The sequence below is a fragment of the Rhinolophus hipposideros genome (genome assembly GCF_964194185.1).
Source record: "Rhinolophus hipposideros genome assembly, chromosome: 12".
Taxonomy (NCBI): domain Eukaryota; kingdom Metazoa; phylum Chordata; class Mammalia; order Chiroptera; family Rhinolophidae; genus Rhinolophus; species Rhinolophus hipposideros.
The window spans coordinates 32,134,093-32,160,818 of record NC_138058.1 but is presented as its reverse complement, the minus strand read 5'-3'; the positions used below and the strand labels follow the sequence as shown (position 1 = coordinate 32,160,818).

Below are 26,726 nucleotides of genomic sequence, written 5' to 3'. Positions count from 1 at the left end.
TGTTATCTTTTTAAGTTTTAGTGAGATTAAGTTTGGCACACTATGCAGTTTTAAAAAATGAATTAAATTCTAAAATACAAATCGTTTTTTTATTGTTCAAAACATCTACCATCCCACCCAAATTCTCTTTTGATAAAAGATTTTTAATATCATATTAATTTTCTTCTTATACATTTTAGTTTGTATCATCTACAAATTTATCTGCAATCGAACCTGTTTTATTGTACCTTCATCATGCCAATCAGATCTCAGACAAGGTACCCTCCTTTCCAAAACTAACCTTTCTGCATTTGGACTCTAGCCCTCTTCCTCTTCTGTGAGCTCACTTCATCAATTACTCTGCCTCTCTCCGTATCTTCAACCTCTTCCCCCTTCTAACAGCATTTTCCTCTCTGCATATAGACATGCTCAGTTCTCTCCCATTAAAAATTAGACAGGAAAAAAAAAGAAAGATAAAACATAGGACACAGACTAAGTTGAGGCAAGGGAGGACGTTGAGTGTAACATTTAAGGAAGCACTCACTCTCAGGGTTATGCAAATGCCTCTCTTGCCGAATCTAGTCCTTCTACTCTGTTCCCTTTGTAGTTAATACCCTATCTCTCAAATCTTCAAATCACATCCATACTGGTAGTCTCCATTTCTCTCTCTTGTATTCATTCCTTAATATATAGGATTGAGGTGTTTCTGTAACTACTACTCCAGTTTAAATGCTCTCTCTAAGATCTCCTAAATTGACAAATCCATGAAGATTTCTCCTCAGTGTGCAAACTGGTCTACCCCTGAAGTATCCTGACACTGTAGAGTAATTGTCATGCAGGGTCTCTGCTCTCACTCCCCGCACAAGAACGCAAGATATGGTGAGGCCAAAAAGGTACAACGGAGCCATAGATAGGGGGTTCATACCACTCTATTCTCAATGGCGGCCCCAAAAGCAAACATCCGCCAGTACCCCAATGAGGGGTCCGCCTGTACCCCAGTCTTGCTGGCAGCCGGGCGAGACACAGGAAGTAGGATCAACACGATCTGCAATGTAATCTGCTTGCTAACTGCACTTGCTAGCCTAGCCGCAATCCGCCATCCGCTTCTCTGCCAACCAACCAACCAACCAACCCACCCCTATCGTAGCCACAGTAGTTACATTAGTGGCTAATGGCTAACACGTAACAGCTGATGGCCACACAGCCACCGCAGATGGCCGTCTGATTACTGCTGATGGCCATCTAATAACTGAGCCAGCACCTTTCCACGTGAGGCCAAGAGTCTGGAAACTGCTCTCTGAGACTCTGTCCCCACACTAATCATTCTCACTTCTTTGAAATTCTCATTACCTTTCATATCTTAGGTGAAACTCTCTCTTGGTTGACTCTCCTATCTCTGACTACTTCCTGTTAGTCTCCTTCACAGGCACCTCATTTTCTATCTGTCCCTTAAATGTGATAGCTTCCTAGTGTTCTATGATCAGTTCTTTTCCCACTATTCACACCCTCCCTGGGTGATCCCAGTGTGCCCTTGGATTGCCCAGCACACTGTCTATGATACTGTCTACCATACCTACATCTCCAGCCCAGACTCCTTCCTGAGTTCCAGGTTGCATACCAAAACTACAATTAAACCAGCCTCCGTGTCCAAAATTCCTCTTCTTATATTGCCTCTCTCACTGAATTGTGCCTAACCTAGCCAGCTGCCCATGCAAGAAATCTGGGAGTCATCTTGAATCAACTTGCTACATTACCATCAACTAATGACCACAAAAACCTGTGCCTCAATCTCTCAAAGGCCTAATATCCTCTCCATCTTCATTACAACTATTGGGGCCACATGATTTCTCACTTATATTATTGCAATAGCCTCCAATTGTCTCCTTGCCTCCAGTTTAATCATCATCCATAAATTTATTATCCACAACTATTTTCACAGTGAAATGTATAATCATAAATCTGATCATGTCTGGTTAAAAAGATTTCATAGCTCTATACTGCTTTTAGAAAAGAAAAATTCCTTAGCATGGCATACAATGCTCTTCTTGATCTGATTCCCACCTATTTCTTCAGCTTCATTTCTTGCTCCCAGAAGAGCCAACATACTGAACTCTTGCGGTCCCTTAAACATTCTAATTTCTCTCTTGATTCTACTGCTTTGTATAAACTGTTTCCTCTTCCTGGAATGCCTTTTCCCAAATAAATCCTTCTCAATAGCTAGTTTAAAACATAGGCAATCATCAACTGTAGGAAGTCTTTTAAGGCTAAGTAAGGAGCTCTGTAGAATCTTACCGCATTGAACTTATTGCTTGATACACAGTGCTGCAATTTTCAGTTTATTTATTTAACTTTACTCAAGAGACCATCAGCTTCTTGATGACAGATACTACTTCTTATTCATCTATTTTTAATCAAGAAGCAAAGTACCAAGCACCCAGATATTCAATAAGTATTTGTTGAATTGAAGGACATCACTACCATGAAATCCAAAATTTTTCTCTTAAAAGCTTTTAGAAAAAAATTATGATTTTAAGCTACAAAAATTTCGCTAGAAATAAAAATTATAGGTATGACAGACAAGTTTCAAAAATTAAGATTTTAGTTCATTAATATTTATGTTATACCACAAAGAACACATATTCATCTACACATTATCTACAAATAGCACATAGTCATACCATGAGTATGTAAGAGAGCTCTGTCAAAGGTATCTTTAGGAGGACAAATATTCTTGCATCTCTCGTGAATCTTCTCTCTCTAGTAAAAGGACAATTAAAATGTCATCAAATACTATGTGGGAATATGAGAACTCAAAACATCAAAATGTTTCACAACAGAATATCAGAATATATCAAATTAGTTTTATGATTTTTAAATATGAAGTCACTAGCCTCTGGAACTTAAATACAAATAAGTATGCTTAATAAACCAAATATCACTGAGATGTATCAACACCCATATACTTATCCCATTTTATATAATTGTAGTAAAATCTCCACTAAATTAGAATGATGTGGGAAAGCAAATGAAATTCCTCACTTATTTAACAGAAGTCAATTAAGAGAATTATTTTTTTTAAACAAGAAGAAAATTTGGTAACCTATATACGTGAGATAGAAAGGTAGTTATTAGTTGACACTTTTTGAGTAAAAAAAAAAAAAAAATCCCAGTCTGATATCAGATTAGACAACTACTAAAAACACTCTTATCGTTTCAGAGATACCATAAACAGGACAAACAGAAAAGTGGAGTGTGGTAAGGAAAACACTGGGTTAGTAGTGTTCAGAGTTTTGATAGCAGTTCTATCAGAAACTACAGAAGTGTCTTCCAAAGCAGCTGTATCATTTTGCATTCCTACCCCAATGAATGAGAGTTCCTATTAGTCCACAGCCTTGCCAGTATTTGGTGTTGTCAGCGTTTTGGATTTTTGCCATATTTCTAATAGATGTGTAGTGGCATCTCATTTTTTTAGTTTGTAATTCCCCAATGACATATGTTATTGAGTTATCTTTTCATATGCTTATTTGCCATCTGTATGTCTTCTTTGGTGAGATGTCTGTTCGGGTCTTTTGTCTATTTTCCATTATGTGGTAAAATTACATAAAATTTATTATTTAAAATCATTAGTAATATTGACCATGTTTTCATGCACTTACTGGTCATCTGTGTATCTTCTCCAGAGAAATGTCTATTCAAGTCCTTTGCCCATTTTTTAATTGGGTTGTTTTCTTATTGTTTAGTTTTAAGAGTTCTTTGTATATTTTGGATTCCAGTCCTTTATCATTTATGTATTTTACAAATATTTTCTTCCAATCTCTGGCTTGTCTTAACACTGTCCTTCACAGAGTTGAAGTTTTTAATTTTAACAAAATCCTACTTGTCAATTTTTCTTTCATAGATTGTGCTTTCGATGCCGTATCTAAAAAGTCATCCCGAAACTCAAGGTCATAAATTTTCTCCTATGTTATCTTCTAGAAGTTCTATAGTTTTGCATTTTACGTTTAGGTCTATGACCCATTTTACTTTGATTTGCGTGAAAGATATAGCTAGTCTGGTTTAAATTCTTTTCTTTTTTTGTACATGGATGGCTAGTTGTTCCAGCACCATTTATTCAAAAGACTCGTCTTTCTCTATTGAATTGCCTTTGCACTTTTATCAAAAATCAGTTGACTATATTTGTGTAGGTCTATTTCTGAGCTGTCTATGCTGTTCCTTTGTCCTATATGTCTATTCTGTCACCAATACCATACTGTATTACTATAGCTTTACAATAAGTCTTGAAGTCAGGTAGTGTCAATCTTCCAAATTTGTTCTTCTCCTTCAATACTGTGTTAGCTATTCTCTTTTCCATTTCCACATAAACTTTGGTATCGGTTTCTCAATATCTACAAAATAAATCGATGGGATTACAATTGGGATTGTATTGAATCTATAGATCAAGTTGGGAAAAACAGACTTATTGACAATATTGAGTCTTTCTATCCATGTACACAGAATCTCTCTCCATTTATTTAGATCGTCTTTGATTTGTTTCATCAGAGTTTTGTAGTTCTCCCCATGTAGATACTGTATTTTGTTCGATTTATACCTAATTATTTCATTTTCTTTGGCACTAATGTAACTGGTGTGTTTTCAATTCAAATTCCAATTGTACATCATTAGTATATAAGAAAGCAGTTAACTTTTGTAATAATAACCTTGTATCCTGCAACCTTGATACAATTGCTTATTGGTTGCAGAAGTTTTGTTTTTGATTCTTTGGAATTTTTTATATAAACAATCACATCATCTGTGAATAAAAATAGTTTTATTTCTTCCTTCCCAATCCATATAGCTTTTATTTCTTTTTGTCTCACTGCATTAGTTAGGGCTTCTAGTATAATGTTGAGAAGGGACATTCTTATCTTCTTACCTTGTTACTGATCTTAGAGCGAAAGCATCTAGTTTCTCACCATTAGCTGTAGGGTTTTTATGGACGTTCTTCATCAAGTTGAGGAAGTTCCCGTGTTTGCTGAGAGTTTTTATCATGAATGGATACCAAACTTTGTCAAATGTTTTCTCTATAGCTATTGATAAAAACTCAGGATTTTTCTTACACTCTTTATAATGTGCTGGATTACACTCTTTGCTTTATGAATATTGTATCAGCCTTGCATATATGGAATAAATCCCATTCCGTCACAGTATATAATTCTTTTTACACACTGCTGGGTTTGAGTTTCTAATACTTTGTTAAGAATTTTTGCATCCATGTTCATGAAAGATACTAGTCTGTAGTTTTTCTTTCTTATAATGTCTTTATCTAATTTTAGTAGTAGGTTAATGCTAGGCTCATAGAATAAATTGAAAGCATTCCCCTTTGGTTCTATTTTCTGGAGTAGATTACCAAGAATTTCCGTTTTGAGAGGTATTATTGACCCAATTTCTTTAATAAGTATAGGCCTATTCAGAGTATCTATTTCTCATGTGTAAGCTTTGATAGATTGTGTCTTTCAAGGAACTGGTACATTTCATGGAGAGTATCAAATTTGTGGGCATCAAATTATTCATAATATTCTTTTATTATCCTTTTAATGTCCGTGGGATCATCAATGATGTGCCCTCTTTCTGATATTAGTAATTTATGTCTTCTCTCTTTTTCTCTTAATTAACCTGCTTAGATGTTTATCAATTTTATTGATCCTTTCAAAGAACCAGCTTTTGGCTTTGTTGATTTTCTCAATTATTTTCCTGTTTCCAATTTCACAGATTTCTGCTCTAATTTTTTATGATTTCTTTTCTTCTGCTTACTTTAGATTTAATTTGCTCTTCTTTTTCTGGTTTCCTAAGGTAGGAGCTTAGATTATCAATTTTCGATCTTCCTTCTTTCCTAATATATGCACGCAATGCTACCAAATTTCTCACTAAGTACTGTTTGCACTTCAACCCACACATTTTGCTAAGTTTCTATCAACATTTGCTTAAGCTCATTGATTCTTTCCTCTGCCATTTCAAATCTATTGATGAATCCATCAAAGGTACCTTATCCTTATAAAATAGCTTTCTTTATCCCTAGTAATAGTCTTTGTTATGAAATCTACCTCAACTGGTATTAACATAGCCACTCCAGCTTTTTTTTTTTACTATTGTTAAGCCTGGTGTATCTTTTTCCATCCTTTTACTTTTAAGTGTTTTGTGTCTTTGTAATTAAAGTACATTTCTTATAGGCACTGTATAGTTAGGTCATGCTTTTTCATCTAATCTCACAATCTATGGCTTTTAATTGTGGTGCTTAAACATTTACATTTTAATGTGACTATTGATAGGGTTAGGTTTAAGTCTATCATCTTAATGTTTATTTTTTTGTCTCATCCATTCTTTGTTCCCTTTTTACTCTTTTTTTGCCTTTGTTTGGATTGAGAGTTACTTTATTCCATGGTATTTCTTCCATTAGTTTATTAGCTATAATTATTTGTTTTGTTACGTTAGTGGTTGCTTTAGGGTTTATTTCTTACATACTCTGCTAGAAATGTTAAGTTTGTAATGGAGGGAACTGGTGTTTGCTTTGATCTCTGTTGTATACCTAGTGTTTAGAACAGTGCCTGGCACACAGAAGGCACTCAATAAATATTTGATCAATAAATGGATGAACAGAAAAGCCAAATAACAGGTTATGATGTGTGAGATTAGAAATCATCAAAAAGAAGGCATATTAAAGCTCATCTACTTAACAACATCCAGATTATTAGATCAATAAAAACAGAACACAAAAATTCTAGACAGCATATACACATACAAAAGTAAATAATATTTACAAGTTCTGTGCAAAAATATTAGGTAGTACTAAAAGTGAACCAGATACTGTGTAATGCCAATATTATAGCCACATTCAGCCTATTTCCAAATCACAGAAAGAACAAAGTAATCAAGTGAAATAAAATCAGCTACATGCAAATTAGGTTGCAAATGAAAAAGTATAAAAAGGAATAATTATAAAATTATAAATAAATATCCCTACAAAAATTTCCAGTTACAAAATAAACAAGTCACAGGAAAGTAATGTAAAGCATGGCGACCATAATTAATAAACTCTTGCACATTTCAAAGTTGTTAAGACAGTGAATCTTAAAAGTCCTCATCATAAAGAAAAAAAATTTTTTGTAACTATATATGGTGATGGATGTTAATTAGACTTATTATAGTGATCATTTTACAATATAAACAAATATCACATTATCATGTTGCACACCTGAAACTAATATATTATATATCCATTATACCTCAATTAAAAAATAATTTTTAATATTCCCTGTACCATTTTAATGATGATTTTTAAAAGATTGAAATAGTAACTAGAATTATATTAGTAAGTCACTTACTGAAAATCTCACATTTTTGCACTGCATTCAGTTCTTGCTCTCAGAACTGAGTTTAGAGAAACATGTCTATTTAAGAAATATTTAAGACTACCTGCTAGAGCTAGGATGTTCTATTAAATTGTTCGTGGTAAATGACAGGCATAGAAACAGTCCCTCTCTGCTCATTTCTTAAACCTCACATATTATCTGGGATTTACAGGCCAAATGGAATAACTTTCTCCTTGGTAGGTAAGAGTGGGTTTCAAGTTGAATCTTAGTACTATTAAAAATATGTCATTCTGGGGCCCGCCCGGTGGCTCAGGCGGTTAGGTCTCCGTGCTCCTGACTCCGAAGGCTGCCGGTTCGATTCCCACTTGGGCCAGTGGGCTCTCAACCACGAGGTTGCCAGTTCGATTCCTTGAGTTCCGCAAGGGATGGTGGGCAGCGCCCCCTGCAACTAAGATTGAACGCAGCACCTTGAGCTGAGCTACCACTGAGCTCCTAGATGGCTCAGTTGGTTGGAGCGCATCCTCTCAACCATAAGGTTGCCGGTACAACTCTCGCAAGGGATGGTGGGCTGTGCCCCCTGCAACTAGCAACGGCAACTGGACCTGGAGCTGAGCTGCGCCCTCCACAACTAAGACTGAAAGGACAACAACTTGAAGCTGAATGGCACCCTCCGTGGCTAAGATTGAAAGGACAACAACTTGACTTGGAAAAAAGGCCTGGAAGTACACACTGTTCCCCAATAAAGTCCTGTTCCCCTTCCCCAATAAAATCTTTAAAAAAAAAATGTCATTCTGAAAAATATCACTACAGTAAGAGAAATATATTTATGTATATCTAAGTAAAGAATTAAATATAACCCAGGACAGAATATGTATTAACAGAAAAAAATGCCATAGGTGCATCAAAGACTATTGGTCAAAATCTATAATAAATCAAACTAAAAATCTTCCTATGACTTTTGACATGATTATAACTAACTTCAAGATTCGATATTACCTGAGAGATTTCCTGTTGATACGCTGTAAAATGTTCCTTGCTGATCTGTGGGAGGTAGAGTGAAGGTATGACTTCAGTGTCCACAAAGTCCAATCCCCATGTTTTTGTGAAGAAGTCAGATTCTCTTTTTGCTAATCTAGGATCATTTAATGCTGCTGGAAGATTAACTTTGGAATGATATATAGTCCATCTATGTTGATCTGTAACTAGAGATGGGGCAACACATAAACTATTTGAATCACCTGTAAAAAGTAAACAAGAGAACTCTGTAAAGTAAGTTCTATGTTTGAAAGTACATCCTAGAAAAATAAAAATGCTTAGACTCTACATTGTACAAAGCAGCTAAACTCTTCTATAGCAAATGTTTTAATAAAAATCAATCTGATTAAATAAATTTGATGCTTTCAGCATCAATTGCCAAGGGAGGAAAAAACACATACAAGATAAAAGATATGCAAAATTTGAGAGTTGTAGTTACAGTGTGGCTTGGGTGGTAAAGAAAGTCTTGCATTAATTCCTTCCCTTATTGTACAATTTCTCTTTTTTCAACATCGAGACTCTTCTACCTTCTATTTCAGATCTTCTGTCCTTTAACATCCAGTTTTTTTTTCATAAGTAGGTCTTTTTCTATTGTACTATGGCAGACATTATTGGTTCCAATATTCTTTCTTTGGCTTATAGTTAAATAACATAAATGCTGCTGTGGCATTAATCATAGAGGAAAAAATATATACAGTTGATTCTTGTTATTCACAGTAGTTCTGCTCTAGAACGTCACTGGAACATTTAATTAGCAAATTGCTCCTGGTGGAAATACAGGGTTAGATTCTTGTAAGTCTTTGATCACAACATTTTCATCAGCTGATCAATACATAATCTTGTGTGAGTTTCCAAGACATTTTATTTAATACACATTGCTCATTCATTAATGTTGAACTCATGGCTAACAGCACTGTAACTCATACCTGAATGAAGCTTATATAACACGCATATTTTCTTCATAAGGCATATTACAGCCTTCTTGTGCTTAGGAACACTAGAAAACACTTCAGCACTACAGTTGGGAACCATTTTAAAAAAGAAAAATCACCACAAAAATGCAAAAACATGGTACTAAATAGACCACAAAAAGGACGCTTGTTTACAGCATGATAGCTGAAACAAGAAGGCAGTGTTGCCTTGTTTGACCTCAGGTAGGAACGTGTGCATCAGGTGATTTAAATTTTTCATTCCTCTGCATGTGTCTGCAAATGACCACAAAAGTGCCACAAATATTGATTTGGGGGCTACAAATAAGTTTAGAGAGTAGGCAAATTTGCAAATATGGTATCTGCAAGTAATGAGGATTGACTGTACTATGGTTAACTAAAGAGCTTACAATCTATACCTACATTTCCAAAACATTTTTTCAGTTTATGTAAATAACTTCTTTTATGGAAATGCATAAAAAGAACTATATTCCAATTTCCTGATATACTTACTCCCAAATTATTTATATTTCTTTGGTTTTAACATCATAAAATTTACTCTTTTAAGATAAGTATATGAAATCTGACTACTCGTTTAAAGATAATACAAATCCTCAGAAAAAAGCATTACCTGTGGGTTCCTTGGGACACACATCTGGCAGTGACTGCACAGGTCGAACGTGTTTTGTCGGATCTACCTCTTTTTTAAAGAAAACATCACTGCTGCTTCCTTGAGGCACTGGTGAAGAACTGTGGCTTGAAGCCATTGCATAAAATCACCACTCAACTGCAAATGAGTAAGAAACATAATAATCAAGATATTTAATACAAATCAAATTCATCTGTAAGTATTATGCATGTCACAAACTTTCAAAACCAGACACAGTGTTAAAAATTCTTCAAAGTATAAATACACAATTTGAATACTCACTATTAATTATAAGTCACTCAATATTTAAGAAATTTATGTCCTTATTTAAAAAGTATTCTCCCCTAAGAGACCTAACCTCAGTCTTTTATCCAAAGTGCAAATAGATACCAAAGCCATAACCAATATAAAGAGGAAAATATTCCATTCATTCACTGAGTATACAGTAATTATTCATTACAGCAAAATAGATAAGTGCATGGGTTTTTAAATGTGACTGCAAGGAAGGGTTCATATCCCAGTCTTACCAGCAGTATAATCTTGAGGAAATTTATTTAAACTTTGTGTGCTTTACCTTATCTATAAAAATGGAGATGAAAAGAGATCCCACCTCATAAACATTTGTAACAAAGGAATGAATATATGTTAAGCATTTAAAAAAAGGCCTACCTCAGTTTGTGTTCATAATTGTTATCATTACATTTATTATTATTATATGACTGTCACTATATTAAATGATTACAAAAGTATTCTTCAAGGTGCTTGCAATTAAATTAAGTAATCAAAACAATCAAAACACTAGGCAAAACACAAGTTAACCTATGTCTACATATTTTAGTAAGTGCTGAAAGAATTTGTGAGGCAAGGCAACATTATATAGGCTATAGTGTCAGGAAAGACTTTACAAATGAAGCAGTATATAACCTGGATACTGAAGAACATGAATCATTTTATTATTAAATAGTAGATAATCTTAACCTGCTGAGCCTATCTGTCAAATAGTAGGCATTCAATAAATATTTTAATGAAGGAATACATAAAAAGGGAACTTAGAGATCACGTAGTTTAAGTTCCCTCATATCACTAGGGATAATTATAGCAAGGCCTAGAAACACTAAGTGATTTACAAAGATACGTATGGTTTAAAAAGTTTACCAAAAAAAAAGCCAAGTTAGGAAATCTGGTGAATAAGAAATAAAGAGCAGAGACATAAGGCAAGGGAAGACCAGTGACAAAAAGTTCATCTACTCTAACTCCCTTCTAGCTCAGTGGAAAGCTAAAAATTACACTTCTCAGACTTCCTTGCATATCTGTCTCAGTCCTTCTCATGCCAAGCAGACATTTCCAATTACACTGTTCACTGAGACCATAAGAAACAAGGTGCTACAAATAACTTATTCAAGGTCCCTGAACAGAAAGCAAACAGCATGAATAAAGGTTAAAGGGCATGGAATAATCATAAGACTGTGTGGAAACTGACCTGGTTAGAGTGAAATGTTTGCATTGGGAAGGGCTGACAAATCATACTTACACACACACCCACAGTATAGCCAGACTACAGTTGGTTCTCTAAGCAGTAGGGAGCCATAAGCTTTTTTGTCCTGTGGACTTCTTTGGCAATCTGGTGAGGTGTACAGGGCAAAAGGACATACTATGACGAAAATATCTGGGGAAATTAATCAGGGTCTTGGTTTGCTTTTTAAATTAATCATTGGCCTACTGCATTTATATCCATACACATTAAGTGTATGGCTATTTCTGAACAAAATATTTGCATATTTAAGAGAGAAGAAATATCTAAAGGATAGGAAAGACTGTATGACACAAAATCCCAGACACTAAGCGTTTGGTAAAGACCATTCTACATTTAACATTAAGCATTTTAACTTTTTTGCTGATTTCATCAAATAAAATGGCTAAAATAAACACATTTGATACTTCAATAGGTAAGTTACAAATATATGGGAATATATTTATGTTGAAAGTCCATTGCTTGATGTCAGATAAATTTTTATTCCAACAATAGTACACTACAATTTCAATTTATTCTTTTTACCATCATGTTATTTTATAGCAAATATAAATTCTTAAGTGCCATCTTAGGAAGCTAGAAATACTTGGGGGTATGGGGACTTGTGAAAAAATATTTCTAGACTCCTACGAGTTATTTCTGTAACTGGGCGGGGTGGGGGTAGAACACCTTCTTTACTCCTTAAATATTCTAAACTGGGCAACGTATGCAGGTTTTCTATTTTTTCTTACACCTCTCCTTATTCTTATGAAAAGAGGGACAATCTCTAGCTATAAAAGGATTATGTAAGATTCGGGGGCTGCCTACATAGGTGAGCCTTAATTTCCAATCACGTGATTCTCCATTCCCTTCACTATCCTGAGTTTAACATCCCCCTACAGTAAGAACCAAACTTTGTGTGGATGACAACCTAAGTATGATGCAGACACTTGGTAACTACAATCACTGGTAACAAAACATGATGTATTTATTCTGAAGGCATGGATGTATAAACAAATACAGCAAATCCAAATGGCTTCTAAACCAAACAATTTCAGCAAAAAAAAAATAAAAATCATCTTTTACTGAAATGATGAAGCACCTTAGTAAGAAAGTTTCAGTAAGCAAAGAAAATATTGTCTGCCCAAGAAAAAAATTAGCAAAAATAAAAGCAAACAAAAAACAAAATAGAGGAAAAAGTAAAGTTCTGAGAACTAATCATAGGCAATCCCTGATTTCTAACACTTCCACTTGTAACTACCATTTAGAAACAAATTTGGCATTTAATCCGTAGTTACCTACAGTGAGCATCTATATATAGCTCTACCCTTCTCCACATGGTAATATTCATAGAATTATATCATACCATACTCAACTACTATCTTCTCTTGAGGCCTTCTTTGGTTTCTCACTTAGTCACTCTTCACGCATTTCTATTTTTATACCAATCATAATGAAATTCTGGTTTTCATATACATCTTTTCTATTAGACTGTGAACTTCTTGATGTTTCCATTTTCCTGTGTATTTTCCATCCTAACACAGTTCCTGGCACACAGATGAATAAAATGGGTGGTATGTAGAACAGATAAGAAGAGAGAGATATTAGTTAGACAGCTACTAATAATCCTTGAGTGAGTAGGTAAGAGCATGGGTCTGGGCTGGTAAGGAAAGGAATAAACAGACACTCTTCCAAAAGAAAGAATTGGCAAGAATGAGTAAATCAGAAACATTTTTTCTTTCTTATAGCTCAAAGTACCTTTTAATGTTAAAAGTTTAGTAAAAGCTTATGTTAAAAGGGCCTAAAAGCAATGTCACCCTAGAAACAATGAACATACCAGGTTTCCCCGAAAATAAGACTTAGCCGGACAATCAGCTCTAATGCATCTTTTGGAGCAAAACTTAATATAAGATCCAGTCTTATTTTACTATAAGACTGAGTCTATATAACATAATATAACATAATACTGGGTCTTATTTTACTATAAGACCCAGTCTATAATATAGTATAGTATAGTATATATAGTATCGTATAATAACATAACATAACATAACATAACATAACATAACATAACATAACATAACATAACATAACATAACATAACACCGGGTCTTATATTAATTTTTGCTCCAAAAGATGCATTAGGGCTGACTGTCTGGTCAGGTTTTATTTTTGAGGAAACACGGTACCAAGTGCTCAGACCTTGGTTTCTGAATACCATCCCCTTCAAAGAAATTATGGTCCTTTGAAGAAATAGACTTGGAGCACAGAAAAGAACAAGTCAATCCTGGGAATGCTTAATGTGTCAGAAAGCAGGGAAATGTTCAAAGATCAGTGAGGTATATCAAATGGACAAAGGATCAAGTTAAAGGGGCTCCACTGGTCACATCTGGGACACTTTGAGCATGAAAGGGAGAGAGGGAAGGAGGGAGGAAAAAAGGAAACTAACTGAGTGTAACACTGAATAAATAAAAATTAATGAATCCGGAATGATACTTGGGTGGGGGGAAGAGATGAAGAAATTGGGGTAGGTTGGGGTGGAGAAAGGAAAACTATTCTCTGCAGAAGAATGCCAGTAATAAATGTAGAAAGAATGACAGAATTAGAAAATCAGCATTTTGTAACCCCCAATATAAAATCCGATTCAGGCAGAATTCATCAAGGTATGCTAAAGCCATTAGGTGAAAGGTTGTTTAGAAACATTAAACTCACCCGGTGCCAAAGTATTACCCCCCTACAAATTACTTAGCAATGCAAAGGCAAAATATGTCTTTAAAATGGAAATATCTGGCTATCATTACCTTAACTAAGTCATCAAACTTGGTATTACTGACAATGCATAGTAAGATAACTTGATATCATGTGATTTATGAAAAGACAATAGAAAACAAACATCATCACCTATGAAGCATCAACAAAAATGTTTAACCTAATCTAATCAAGCCACCACACCAGGTGGTAAGCTTTTTGGTCCTGTGGATTCCTTTGGCTGCCTGATGACGTCTAAGGACCCCTTTGTAGAATAATGTTTATAACACATAAAATACATAAGATTACAAGGGATAATTATACTGAAATATAGCTATCAAACTACCTTTTTACATTGTAATATACAAACACTTTTGCTTCTCAATTAATGCAAATCTCTCTAAGCAATAAGTAACAAATACTTTGAGATACCTGCAACAATTTAACGTGATATGAAAATATCTGAAATTTCTATCGATGACAGAGCTAGGTAATAGTAATAACCCCTGTGAAGGGTTTCCTACATTCCTAATTAAAGCAAATGTAAAATCCAGTAGAAGCAGAATTTCTCAACCATGGCACTACTGACATTCTGAGCTAGATAATTCTTTGTCGTTAGGGGCTCTCCCCCTGTACATTGTAGGATCTTTAAGTGCAGCCCTGGCCTCTATCTATTTGCTGCCAATAGCACCCTCCCACCCAATTTTGACAACCAAAAATGTCTCCAGACAAAGCCAAACATCCCAGGGGTGAGGAAAAAGAGAGGAGAGGACACCACCACCCAAGTTGAGAACCACTGAGTTAAAAAAAAGATGCAATTTGTTTCCCCATCTAAAATTCACAGACTCCCTGAATTCTATCTGCAGACCCTATGGAGTCTGTGAAGCCAAGGGTAAGTACCTATGCCCTAGATCTACCTTCCAGGCTACAGGAAATAGAAACAAATTGGGTAGTTATGTTTAAACCACAACATGGAGAAACAATTAAACAAATTGAGAATATGAGATATTCTACAAGAAAATTGGCCTGGACACTTAGATCAAAGTCATTTTTTAAAGATGGGGAACTATTCTATACTAAAATAAATAAAAATACAACTAAAGGCAATATGTGAGCCTTGATTGCATCCTTATAGAGAACACTGATATTATAAAATTATTTACAGTCAACTCTGAACTATCCATGAAATTGCCTATTATAAGTAATAAATAGCAAGTCTTTTTATTTTTCATCTACCATTACCCAATATGTATACAAAATATTTTAGCAGAGTAGTTAACACACAGATACATTAACTAACCATTTATTTCCCTTATCCTATTTTTCAAAAATGATACCTACTTTATAAAATGCACCACTTTATAAACTTAAACTTGCCTGCCCTCTATCACGATTCCATCATACTGTGCTCCCCTAACTGGTCTCTCTGCTTCCAGTCTAAACTACCTGCACGTTGCTTTAGGATTACTCTTCTAGAAAATTTTCATTTGTCATACTTCAGCTCAAAAAACTTTAATGTTATTCATTAACTTCCAGACAAATGCCAAGCTTCAGAGGCTGGTACTCAAAGTTTTCCACAATCTGATGCTTGTCTTCCTTTCTAGCCTTATTTCCCATTACCCGTGGACAACCTCTATCCTGGATAAGGTGGTTTAATTGTCCCTCTCATCCATCCTGCTATCGAGGTCTCCTGGTCTTTGTTAAGGCTGTGACCTGCCCGGAACATTCATACCATCTTTCTACCTATCTAATGCCTCTCCCCACTTCAAAAGTCACTTTAAATTTCATTTCTAGATTATATATCCTAAGAAAATAGGATACTCCAAAACATGAACAAAAATAATCCCATACTCCAAAACATGAACAGTAATAATCCCAGCATGATTTTTAAGAGTGAAAAAGTTGAAACAACCAAACTCTTAAATAAGATGGAACTGGTTAATAAACTATAGTACAAGCAAACAATGGATTATACTGCCATTAAAAATAGGATTGCAGACCTCACACCCATCAGTGGCTACTATCAAACAAACAAACAAAAATAACAAGTGTTGGCAAGGATGTGGAGAAACTAGAACCTTATGCACTGTTGGTGGGGATATAAAAGGTACAGCCATTATGGAAAACTATGGTGGTTCCTCAAATGTGATCCAGCAACTCCACTTCTGGGTATATACCCAAAAGAACTGAGAGCAAGGTCTTAAAGAGATATTTGTATATCCACGTGATAGCAACGTTAGTCATAACAGCCAGGAGGTGGAGACAATACAAGTGTCCACTGAGAGATGAATGGATAAACAAGAAATATCTTTTTCGATCCTTTTACTTACAGTCTGTGTGAGTCTTTCAGTCAGAGTCTCTTGTAGGCCTGATATGTAAGAATCTTGCTTTCTTATCCATTCAGCCACCCTATCTTTTGATTGGAGCATTTAATCCATTTCCATTTAAAGCAACTTGATAAATAGTTATTGCCATTTTATTATTCCCCCCAACCCCGGTCTTAAAGAAGTCTGAGATTCCTTGTAATTCTGGTTTGGTGTTGAGGAACTCCTTTAGCTTTTTCATATCTGGGAAGCTATTTATCCGTCCTTATAATCTAAGTGGTAGCTTTGCTGGGTAGAGTCTTCTTGGTTGTAGGTCCTTACTTTTCATCACTCTGAATATTCCGTGCCAATCCCTTATGGCCACAAAGTTTCTGTTGAGAAATCAGCTGACAGTCTTATGGGAGTTCCCTTGTAAGTAACTAAATCAGCTGACAGTCTTATGGGAGTTCCCTTGTAAGTAACTAAGTGCTTTTCTTTTAATGCTTTTAAGATTATCTCTTTGTATTAACCTTTGGCATTTTAATTATGATGTGTCTTGGTGTTGGCCTCTTTGGGTTCACCTTGTTTGGGGCTCTCTGTGCTTCCTGGGCTTGTCCAGGTTAGCAAAGTTTTCTGTCATTATTTCTTCAAACAGGTTTTCAATTCCTTGCTCTCCATCACCTCCTTCTGGTACCTTTATGATGCAAATGTTGGTATGCTTGATATTGTCCCAGGTGACCCTTAAACTATCATTTCTTTTAATTCTTTTTTTTTTCTGTTGTGTTTGGGTGTTTTCTCCTACTTTATCTTCTAAATCATTGATTCAAAGCTCTGCTTCATCTAATCTACTGTTGACTCCCTCTAATGTATTCTTCATTTCTGTTATTGCATTCTTTATTTCTGACCATTTTTTTAATGCTTTTTATCTCCATTTTTATGTTTCCTATCTCTTTTAAAGTTCTCCCTGAGAACACTGAGCACCCTTATAACCAGTGTTTTGAACTCTGTATCCGGTAGGTTGCTTGTCTCCATCTGTTTAGTTCTTTTCCTGGAGCTTTGTTCTTTCATTTGGGACATGTTTTTTTGTCTCCCCGTCATGGCTGCCTTCCCTGTGTTTGTTTCTATGTATAAGGTAGGGCTGCTATGCCTCCTGGTCTTAGTAGAGTGGCCTTATGTTGTAGGTGTCCTGTGAGGCCCAGTGACTCAGTCACTGTGGTTACCAGAGCCAGATGCTCCAGATGTGTCCCTTGTGTAGGCTGTGTGTGCCTTCCTCTTATAGTTGAGACTTGATTGCTGTTTACACATCAGTGGGAGGGATTCACCCTTGGGCTGATTGTGAGGACTGGCTGTGACTACAGTGGAGGAACTGTTATGCAGGGGCTGCCCCTACAGAACAGAATTCACTTTAGCAAGTCTCTGATGCCTGCTCAGTCTGCCCTTTGGGTGTGTCATCCTTGGAGGCAGCCAGTTGATGCTCCGGCTTCGTCCCAAGCTGCCCTCCAGATGTACTGGTCTGCTCCCAGGGCCTCCTGGGACAGGTCCCACCATAGGCCAAGTTCAGCCACACCGTGTGCCCTGCCCAGAGCGACCTGGCATGAGCCACAAAGCAATCTACAGATGACCACCATCCATATTGGGCCTGGAGGTGCCTCAAAAGGCCCAGCCATGAACTGAGACTGGCTATGGCTAGTGCTGGGTTTAGAACTCAGCAAGAGGTATGGGACACACCAAAGCCAGATGTTGCTTGTTTGGGTTTTGCGAACCTTTGAGAGATTTTAGGAAAGTCTGCAGCATGAACCAAGGCAGGCTGTTTGTACAGAAAAGCCAATGGAAACAGCTTGAGTGTGCTCAAAAGTTGGGTAAGGCGGGGTCTCTGGGAATCACCTGGAGTAGGGCAAACAAATGGTATTGGCCAGGTGGATGAAGACTCAGATATGGCGGCCACAGGCATCTACATGCCGGCAGTGTGTGTGTGTGTGGGGGCTCAACAAAGAAACAATGGCTTCTGCCAGCTCCTCCATCAAGGAGAAAGCTGCCACTCTAGCCCTCACCCTGCAGCCAGGCAACTCAATTTCTCCCCATACATCCCTGGTGCCTTTCAAACTGCTGCTCCAGCACTGGAGCTCAGAGGGGGTGAGTCTGTCAGCAAGTAAGTCCATGCACGGGCCATTTAAGAGGAGCACCTGGGACTGCAGCTACCCTCGTCTCACTCAGCTACAATCTCTGCTGGTTTTCACAGCCAGAAGTCAAAGGGACTTCTCTCCCTGGCACTGGAACTCTAGACTGAGGAGGCTGGTGTGGGGCTGGGACTCCTCACTCCTCCAGGGGAGGGACTTCGTGGCCAAGATATCCCTCCCAATTTTTAATAGTCACACACAGGTGACTATTCCGTGTCTCTGCCCCTCCTCCCAGTCTCAAGGTGGCTTCTTCTGTATGTCCTTAGGGCTTCAGTTCAGCTAGACTTCAGATGATTCTCAATGATGGTTGTTCTGTAGTTTAATTATAATTTTGATGTGGTTGCGAGAGAAGGTAAGCAGAGCATTTACCTACTCTGGCATCTGGACCAGAAATTCTTCTCTCACTCATAATTGAAAAAGAAAAACAAATAGAAAAAACACCCTGCAGAAATAGTTTAAGAGAGTATGAGTGTCAGTGTGTATGTTTGGTTAACTATTATTGTCAGTCACATGCTATCTCTAAAAAGATCCACAAATTTGGAATGTTTTATCTTTTGGTTAAAAAAAAATAACATATTAAGTTTGACAAATTTTTGAGTACTTTTATGTATGATTGTACTAATAGGAGAACCCAGCTCTATGCTTTGTTGTTAACTTGTGGTTCTGTTAGTATTATCTTTCATCTAAGATGTGATTCCTCTACAGTTATCATTTTAAGTTAATTGGACATTTTGTGAGAATTGGTTTAGTTAAAACTGATAACAGTAAACCCAATTAACCACTCATGTGAACTGTATTACATCACAAGGATGAACTTAGTGAAGGACAGCACGTTAACCCCTTGTGCTTACTCACTTATTTAAAATGTGACCATCTGATACATGAACATATAGACTGACTAAAGGTGCTGGTATCAATCCTTATGATAAAGATTAGTAAAGGTTCATATCTTTTTTCTGTAAATAAAAAAAATGAATATTCCTTAAGCTGGATGGAATTTTACAAAGGAGTCTGGACTTAATCCACAAGACTACAGTGAGTCATTATAGACTTTAAGACAGTGGTGTTGAATACATCACTCTCGGAGAGTATTAGTAAGAAGGGCCAAGTACAGAACCTAAGAGGACATTTCTGAAGATAGAAAAGATATAAAGCAAATCTTGTGATAAAGACAAGAAGGAACATCCTAGAAGGCAGGAGAAAAACCAGGAGCATAAATATCAGCTCAAAATTTGCGAATAAAATAATAATGGGGGAAAAAAAACACCTCCTTTAGATTTGGCAATTAGGAAGTGACCAGTCACATCAGAAAGCAATGTCATGTCCAAAAGTGGGGCTGGAAGCCAGACTGCAGACATTGGAGTGGAACAGAAGGTGAGGAAGTTAGCACAATCACATTTTGATGTAAAAACTTTATACAGCTATATATAATATATGAAAATGTACACAAAAAATTTTAACACTGGTTGTATCTGCTTAGTAGGGTAACAGGCCTTTCCTGACCACTGTATCTAAGCATATCCTCCCCTTGTTCTTTCCTGAATCCAACACAAACCCTGTTATTCTTTACCACTAGCATTATAGTTTGTGATCTTTATAATACTTTCTCAAGTTACAACTCATTATTTTACCTGCTTATTTCCTGTCTCCCCCACTATATAGTAAACTTATACTTGTTTCATTCACCTTTCTATACCACACCCAGTTTGAGGACTAAACTGTAGAAATGTTCAATGAATGAATGAACAAATAAATGACTATTGTAGAAAAAGAGGTAAATACACACAAGCCACTAACAATGTTTCACAGAGGTTCATGTATATGCAAAACCATCTAAAAACCTAAGTCAAAAATACACTATCTTGGGGCGGCCGGATGGCTCAGTTGGTTAGAGTGTGAGCTCTGAACAACAGGGTTGCCGGTTCCATTCCCACATTGGCCAGTGAGCTGCACTCTCCACAACTAGATTGAAGACAACAAGCTGCCGCTGAGCTGTGGGAGGGATGGCCAGATGGCTCAGGTGGTTAGAGCACGAGCTCTTAACAACAAGGCTGCTGGTTCAATTCCCACATATGATGGTGGGCTGCGCCCCTTGCAACTAAGATATAAAACGGCAACTGGACTTGGAGCTGAGCGGCCCTGGAGAAACACAATAGTGCCCAATTTAAAAAAATAAAATAAAAAATATATAAATTTTTTTTAAAAAGTAAAACTTAAAAGAAAAAAAAAATACATTATCTTTGTTGTATAATATTACCTGACTCTTAAATTTGATTCTAGATCTTTACCTTTCTTGTAACACAACATAATATACCGGTTAAGAAAATGACATATAGTGAGTTAGATCTCTGTCATTTATTAGTTGTGTGACCTTTGACAACTTTTTTACCCTCCTGAATCTCAGTTACGTCATTTGTAAAATGGGACAGCAACGGTATCTTCCTTATAGAAATGTTGCAAGATTTAAATGAAAAATTACTTACATAACCTTTGTAAGCTCATGGCACATGGTAAACATTCAATAAAAAATTGCAACTACTACTATTTATTATTATAAACATTTGAAGCATTAAATTGGATTATGCCATACAAAGTTTTAAAATAAATTTCAACTTTAGGATCCCGATCCTCCTCTAATGGTGTCCTTTGCTTGAGTGCCCCTAGTTCGGGGGTTGGAGGGAAGAGGGGAAAACAAACCAACATGGGCAGACATAATTTAATATCAGAAAAGTAGTCACGCATAGAATAGTGATCCTCAAAGCCAAGCCAGTAAAAGGAAAGAAAAAAGAGTACTGGAAAATGATGATGAAACTACCGTTTCCCCGAAAATAAGACCTAGCTGGACAAATCAGCTCTTTTGGAGCAAAAAAATTAATATAAGTCCGGGTCTTATATAAGACCCGGTCTTATATTATAGTAAAAGAAGACTGGGTCTTATATTAATTTTTGCTCCAAAAGACGCATTAGAGCTGATGGTCTGGCTAGGTCTCATTTTCGGGGAAACACGGTGGAAAATATGGTGGCTTAGAACAGAAGCAGTTTTGTTTTTTTTTTGTATTTTTTTATTTTATTAGTTTCAGGTGTACAAGACAAGGTAATACTTAGACGTTTATCATTTATATCCCTCACACTGTGAACCCCCCTCCCCCCATCCATTATCCCTCCGACCTCACACCAAGCCATCACATTATATATATAAAATTATAGTTGGCATTCATTAATGTTTAGCTGAACAGAAGCAGTTTTGATGACACAAACTGCTTGTGGAAGAAAAGAGGGATGAGGAGGCAGATAGGCTGGAAATAATGCTTTGGAAGACATCTGAATAAAGGTCAAAGTGGAATCCATAGGAGTGGAGTGCATGAGATAAAAATTACAATCTCTGAGTTGGGTGAGACCTGAAAAAAGATCATGCGACTCAACTTCCTACCTAATATATGAATCCTTTCCACAAGGGGTCTTTCTGCCTCCACTGGAAAGCCTTCAGTAATGGAGAACTGACTACTTCAAAAGCAGATTATTACTGTGAAACAACTATGATTACTTTAAGAAAAACATTCTTTCTTGCAGTGAACAGAATCCTTCCTCGGTTCAATTTACAATACAGGAATAATAGAGTAAATAATGCTAGTCATAGAAAAGTATATCACAAAGGGAGAAAGGGAGAGAAAGAGGGTTAATGAGAGCTGAGAGCAAGAGGTGGAGCAAATGCATTGAAGAGGAAAGGAAGAAAGCAACCAGAAATACCATCCTTGCAGGAGCCAAAGGAGAAGTGTCCAGGAGGAAAGGGTGAACAGCAGTGTCAACATGCTGCAAAGAGAGGGTAAGGATGTTACTGACTTCCAAAAGGATCCTGAATTAGAACAAATTTGAGACAGTGGTTGGGTACGGTTACTTAACCCTACCACAAGAGGTTAAGTAAGTGATGAAGTAATAAAGGCAACAAGATCAACATCTCTTTAATGGTGAAAGAAAAGAGACTAAGCGTTGAGCAAGAATATTTTAGGCCATGGGAAACTCAGCTTATTTATAGGCAAACAAGAAACCATCTGAAGTATGAGATAAACACACACACACACACACACACAAGAAAAAGTGGTGAAGATGAGGGGAAAGGGAAGAGTTAGATATACATGAGAACTGGGTGGGATGGGATGGAGGGGTGGAGGCAGAGAAAATGAGACTAATCACACCCAGGAACTATGAGCCATCTTAGGCTATGCCCCACCTTGAGAAAGACAGGACAGGACTTTGTCAGGCAACAGTGAGAAAATGAGCAAGTTGATCCAGAAAAGTAGCCTCCATCCTACTCATCTGCCCTTATCTGGAGGGGAAAAAAATGAGATCAGCCAGGATTTGGACAAACCTGGATTGTCTCACTCCCACTACTGGTTATAAAGGACTTCAGTGAAGTCCTGTGATCAAGAGTGCATTGAAAACATGTTATTAATGAAAGAATGAAGGATGGCAGAGGAGAGAGAAGCAATGGAAACACAGTAAGAAGAATTACATCATCTCTAATAACTAACTAAACACTATACACATGTAGTTCTTAATTGCTTGCTTTCATTCAGATTGTTTTGTTGGTCTTCCTAACAACCTACAATGAGAAAAACATTTCTGAATGAATCAGTGAATGAATGAGTCAGTGGTCCTCATTATTCAGATAATGACACAGGTTCAAGAATAATTGGTTTCAAGACTAGTTAACTGTGAAGATGGTATTTGCATTCAGATCTTCTGATTCTAAATTCCATGCCTCTATCTTTACTCCATATTGCCTCTCCAAAAAAGATAAGTTGTTTCACTACTGCCTCCCACACATTTCAGGCACCCAGTGTTTTCCTCTTCTTTTTCTCCTTATCAAATCAATTACTGGCCCAATAACAATTATTATAAATAATTATTAATTATGTCCATCTTATGTAAAAAATAAATGATAGCAATAATAATATCTGATTGTGATAAGAACTTTTTAAGACCTTTTTTAGGACAATTTTAGGTTCAAGAATTTTGTAAAACTGGCACTGCTAAAAAATTATTCTCCCAGGAAAGAGATACTATACATTTTGATCAGTATAATTTATCTTAGCAACAGCAATTTCAACAGGAAATGTGTTCTGAATTCCAAATAACTGACTTATTAGTGAACTTTTATAACATGTCTATTTATAATTCAAGAGATATGGATAAAGTGGATAAATTTTTTTATACTGAGCTGGACAGAGGTAGCCTATTTTGCTACCATGGATTTAAGTTTAGTAAAAAAAAGAAAAATTCAATACTCAATGCTATTTTTAAAAAGCATACCAAAAACTGGCTAACTTGATTTCCCAAATTTAGATGTATTGATATATGCAAGGAAAAAAAAGAAAAAGAAAACAACCATACCAAACCACATTGTAATGTCCTACCAAAGACTGATTTGATATTAGTAGAGATCATTTTTTAATCATAGAAATTTAAAATATCTCAAATATCTCATATTATAAGAAGCACTTCCCAGAACACTTTTGGAATTTTAAGAGCCAATTTCTGGTATAATTAAGCTTGGTATAGTAATGATATAGTTAAGCTTCTTTCATACAACCTAGACATAAATAACAATAAACTTGTACACTATTTAAGTGTAAGATTTACCATCTGACAAAATGTAGTTTAACCATAATTTTTAAAGTACTTAAAATTTTTTTAAATTATGTGTCATATACATTATTGCTCACAATCTCAATAATGAAGCCAAAGATCAGCAAATAAATCCTAAAAATAACTCATTTCCAATTTATTGGAGAATACATATCTCTTAAGTACATATACCATTAGACACTTAGTAAAATGCTTACAAAAAAGAGTAAATTTAAAATAAAATCTACCCTACCATGAAAATAGCTGCTAGAAGAAAGTATATATTAATATATTCCTAAGAAGAACAAAAATGACAGCTGAATTTACCTGTTGTTTTGGGTAATCCCTGCCTTGCTTCTTTCCAGAGTAGAAATAATCTAGTGTTAACAGTCTATCTTTGTTAATAAAATATATTTTATATCTAGATATCTAAACAGCAGGATCTTCAAATAATCTAAACAAGTACTCTATAAATGTTAAGTAACAATAAAAACAATGCTTTCAAGCAATTTTCTCGTTAAAGAAAATAAAGCAAAACAGCTAGAAACTCATCTTCAATGAGTTAGCAAGTGGCTCAGGAATTAAAATATTAAATGTTATCTTAAGGTATAAAGTAAATAACTGTAAAGTTCATTGCTACTATAACCCCAAACCAACAATAAATTAGTAATTTAATTAATTCCTGTTTGGCATTACCTCTACACCCCTCCCTACTATTTGGCTCTCTTAGCCCAGTTCTGCCTTACTAAGCTTCTCAAATTAGCTTGGATCCCATGGTCAATTATAATACTTCAACAGTCTCTCTTACATCTTCAATTTTCTCCTCCCTCATCTATTTTCAATATAATCTGTATTTACTTTGTTCCTGGCTGCAGAACACTGCCAGAGAAAACTTACATAAAACATATAGATTATAAATTTATGAGTTCCAATCTCAGATGAGGCCTGTTTAGCAATCCTTTCACTGATTTATTGTGAAATCCTTCTTTTTCCTAGTCCGCACAGTACTCGTATTTATAACAAACTCTCATCACTTTCATGTTCCCTAGCTTACCTTCATCAATCCCACATTTAAAAAGTTACTGTCTTTTAACTTCATACCAAAAAAAAAAAAGTCCTCAGATATGACTTCTTGTCTCCATAATGAAACATACCGGATTCGCTCCTTTACACAACTCCTAACTTTCTGACATACAGTATAGGTGTCTACTCTTCTCCAGGATTAATCCCACAACCAGCTGTTCTTGATCTCACCTCTTCTCACTTCATCTAAGACATTGTTCGATTCCCTGACTCCTATATTCAATTTCATCAGCCCATAAAAAAAAATTCAAGTACTAAATTAAAATTCTTTCCCTCAACTCAGTCTCCTCAAGCTACTTCTTACCTCCCCTTCATTGGCAAAATCTATTCTCTCTTTGATCTACCTCCTTAGCAATGTCTTCCATCTCCAGCACTCACTTGGTTCTGGAAAAGGTAAAGAATGAATGACCTGATTTCTAAATTCAATTGCCTATATTCAGTCTTCAACTAATCTGACCTTAATGCCCTCAAAAATCAATGAAAATAATAAATGTAGACGAAATAAAAGAATTATAAAATCACCATTTGTAATCATCCAATGCAAAAATTGATTAAAGCAAGGATCATTAATGGATACTAAAACCACTAGTTTAAAAGATTGTTAGAAACAGGATATTTACATGGCCACAGAGAATCACCCTACCAGTTATTTATATATTAAACAGTAAAGAAATCTATCAGTTCCTACCTTTATCAAGTGATCAAGCCAGAATTACCAACAGGATGACAGACTTACATTATGTGCCCCCTGATGTGCTAAAGTGGTCTAGGTATCCATATCATCTGTGTGGTACTCTAGCCAGAAATACCTGACCAGAATCTAATCATGAAGAAACAGACTAATTCAGAATATGGAATATACTCGAGGACAAATGCTTCTACTTTTCATAAAATAAAGAAGAGAGGGAGGCAGTAGGACTAGTCCAGATTAGGGGAGACTAACGAGACATACCAGTCAAATGCAATGCATGAATCTTTTATTGAATCTTATAGTGGGGGGTGGAGGGAGGAGGGAAAACTGTAAAGAATTTTAGGACAAATTAGGAAATTTAAGTATGGAATATATGTTGAACAATGTTATGGAGCAATTGTTATTATTCCCAGATGTCATATGGTATTGTGGTCATGTAATGTCCCTGTAATTGGGAGATGCATGATTAAGTATCTAGGAGTGAAGCATCATGATATCTACATCCTGTTTCCAGGTTTGCCAAAAGGAGTGTGAGTGTGTGTGTGTGTGTACATGCAGGTGTTCACTCTACTATTCTTTTGACTTTTCTGTGGGTTTAAATTTTTTCAATAATAATAATAAACCAATGCAAGCTTACCAAGAACTGACAAT

At 35.9% G+C, this 26,726-nt stretch overlaps 1 protein-coding gene across 5 annotated transcripts in view; it reads right to left on the bottom strand.

Moving 5' to 3' along the window:
- VPS54 (VPS54 subunit of GARP complex) overlaps positions 1-26,726 on the bottom strand; it is a 94,933-nt gene that overhangs the window by 53,354 nt on the left and 14,853 nt on the right. For 3 of the 5 annotated variants that reach the window (XR_013994666.1, XM_081069330.1, XM_081069329.1), the window contains exons 2-4: positions 9,921-10,076; positions 8,322-8,563; positions 2,658-2,736 (exon numbers count right to left, since the gene is read on the bottom strand). Coding sequence is in view for 4 of the 5 variants with exons in the window: in XM_081069330.1 (XP_080925456.1) it covers positions 2,658-2,736; positions 8,322-8,563; positions 9,921-10,056 (457 nt within the window). In the remaining variant the exon portion in view is untranslated. The remainder of the gene's footprint in view (positions 1-2,657; positions 2,737-8,321; positions 8,564-9,920; positions 10,077-26,726) is intronic. The other 2 variants (XM_081069332.1, XM_081069331.1) reach the window with 1 other exon arrangement.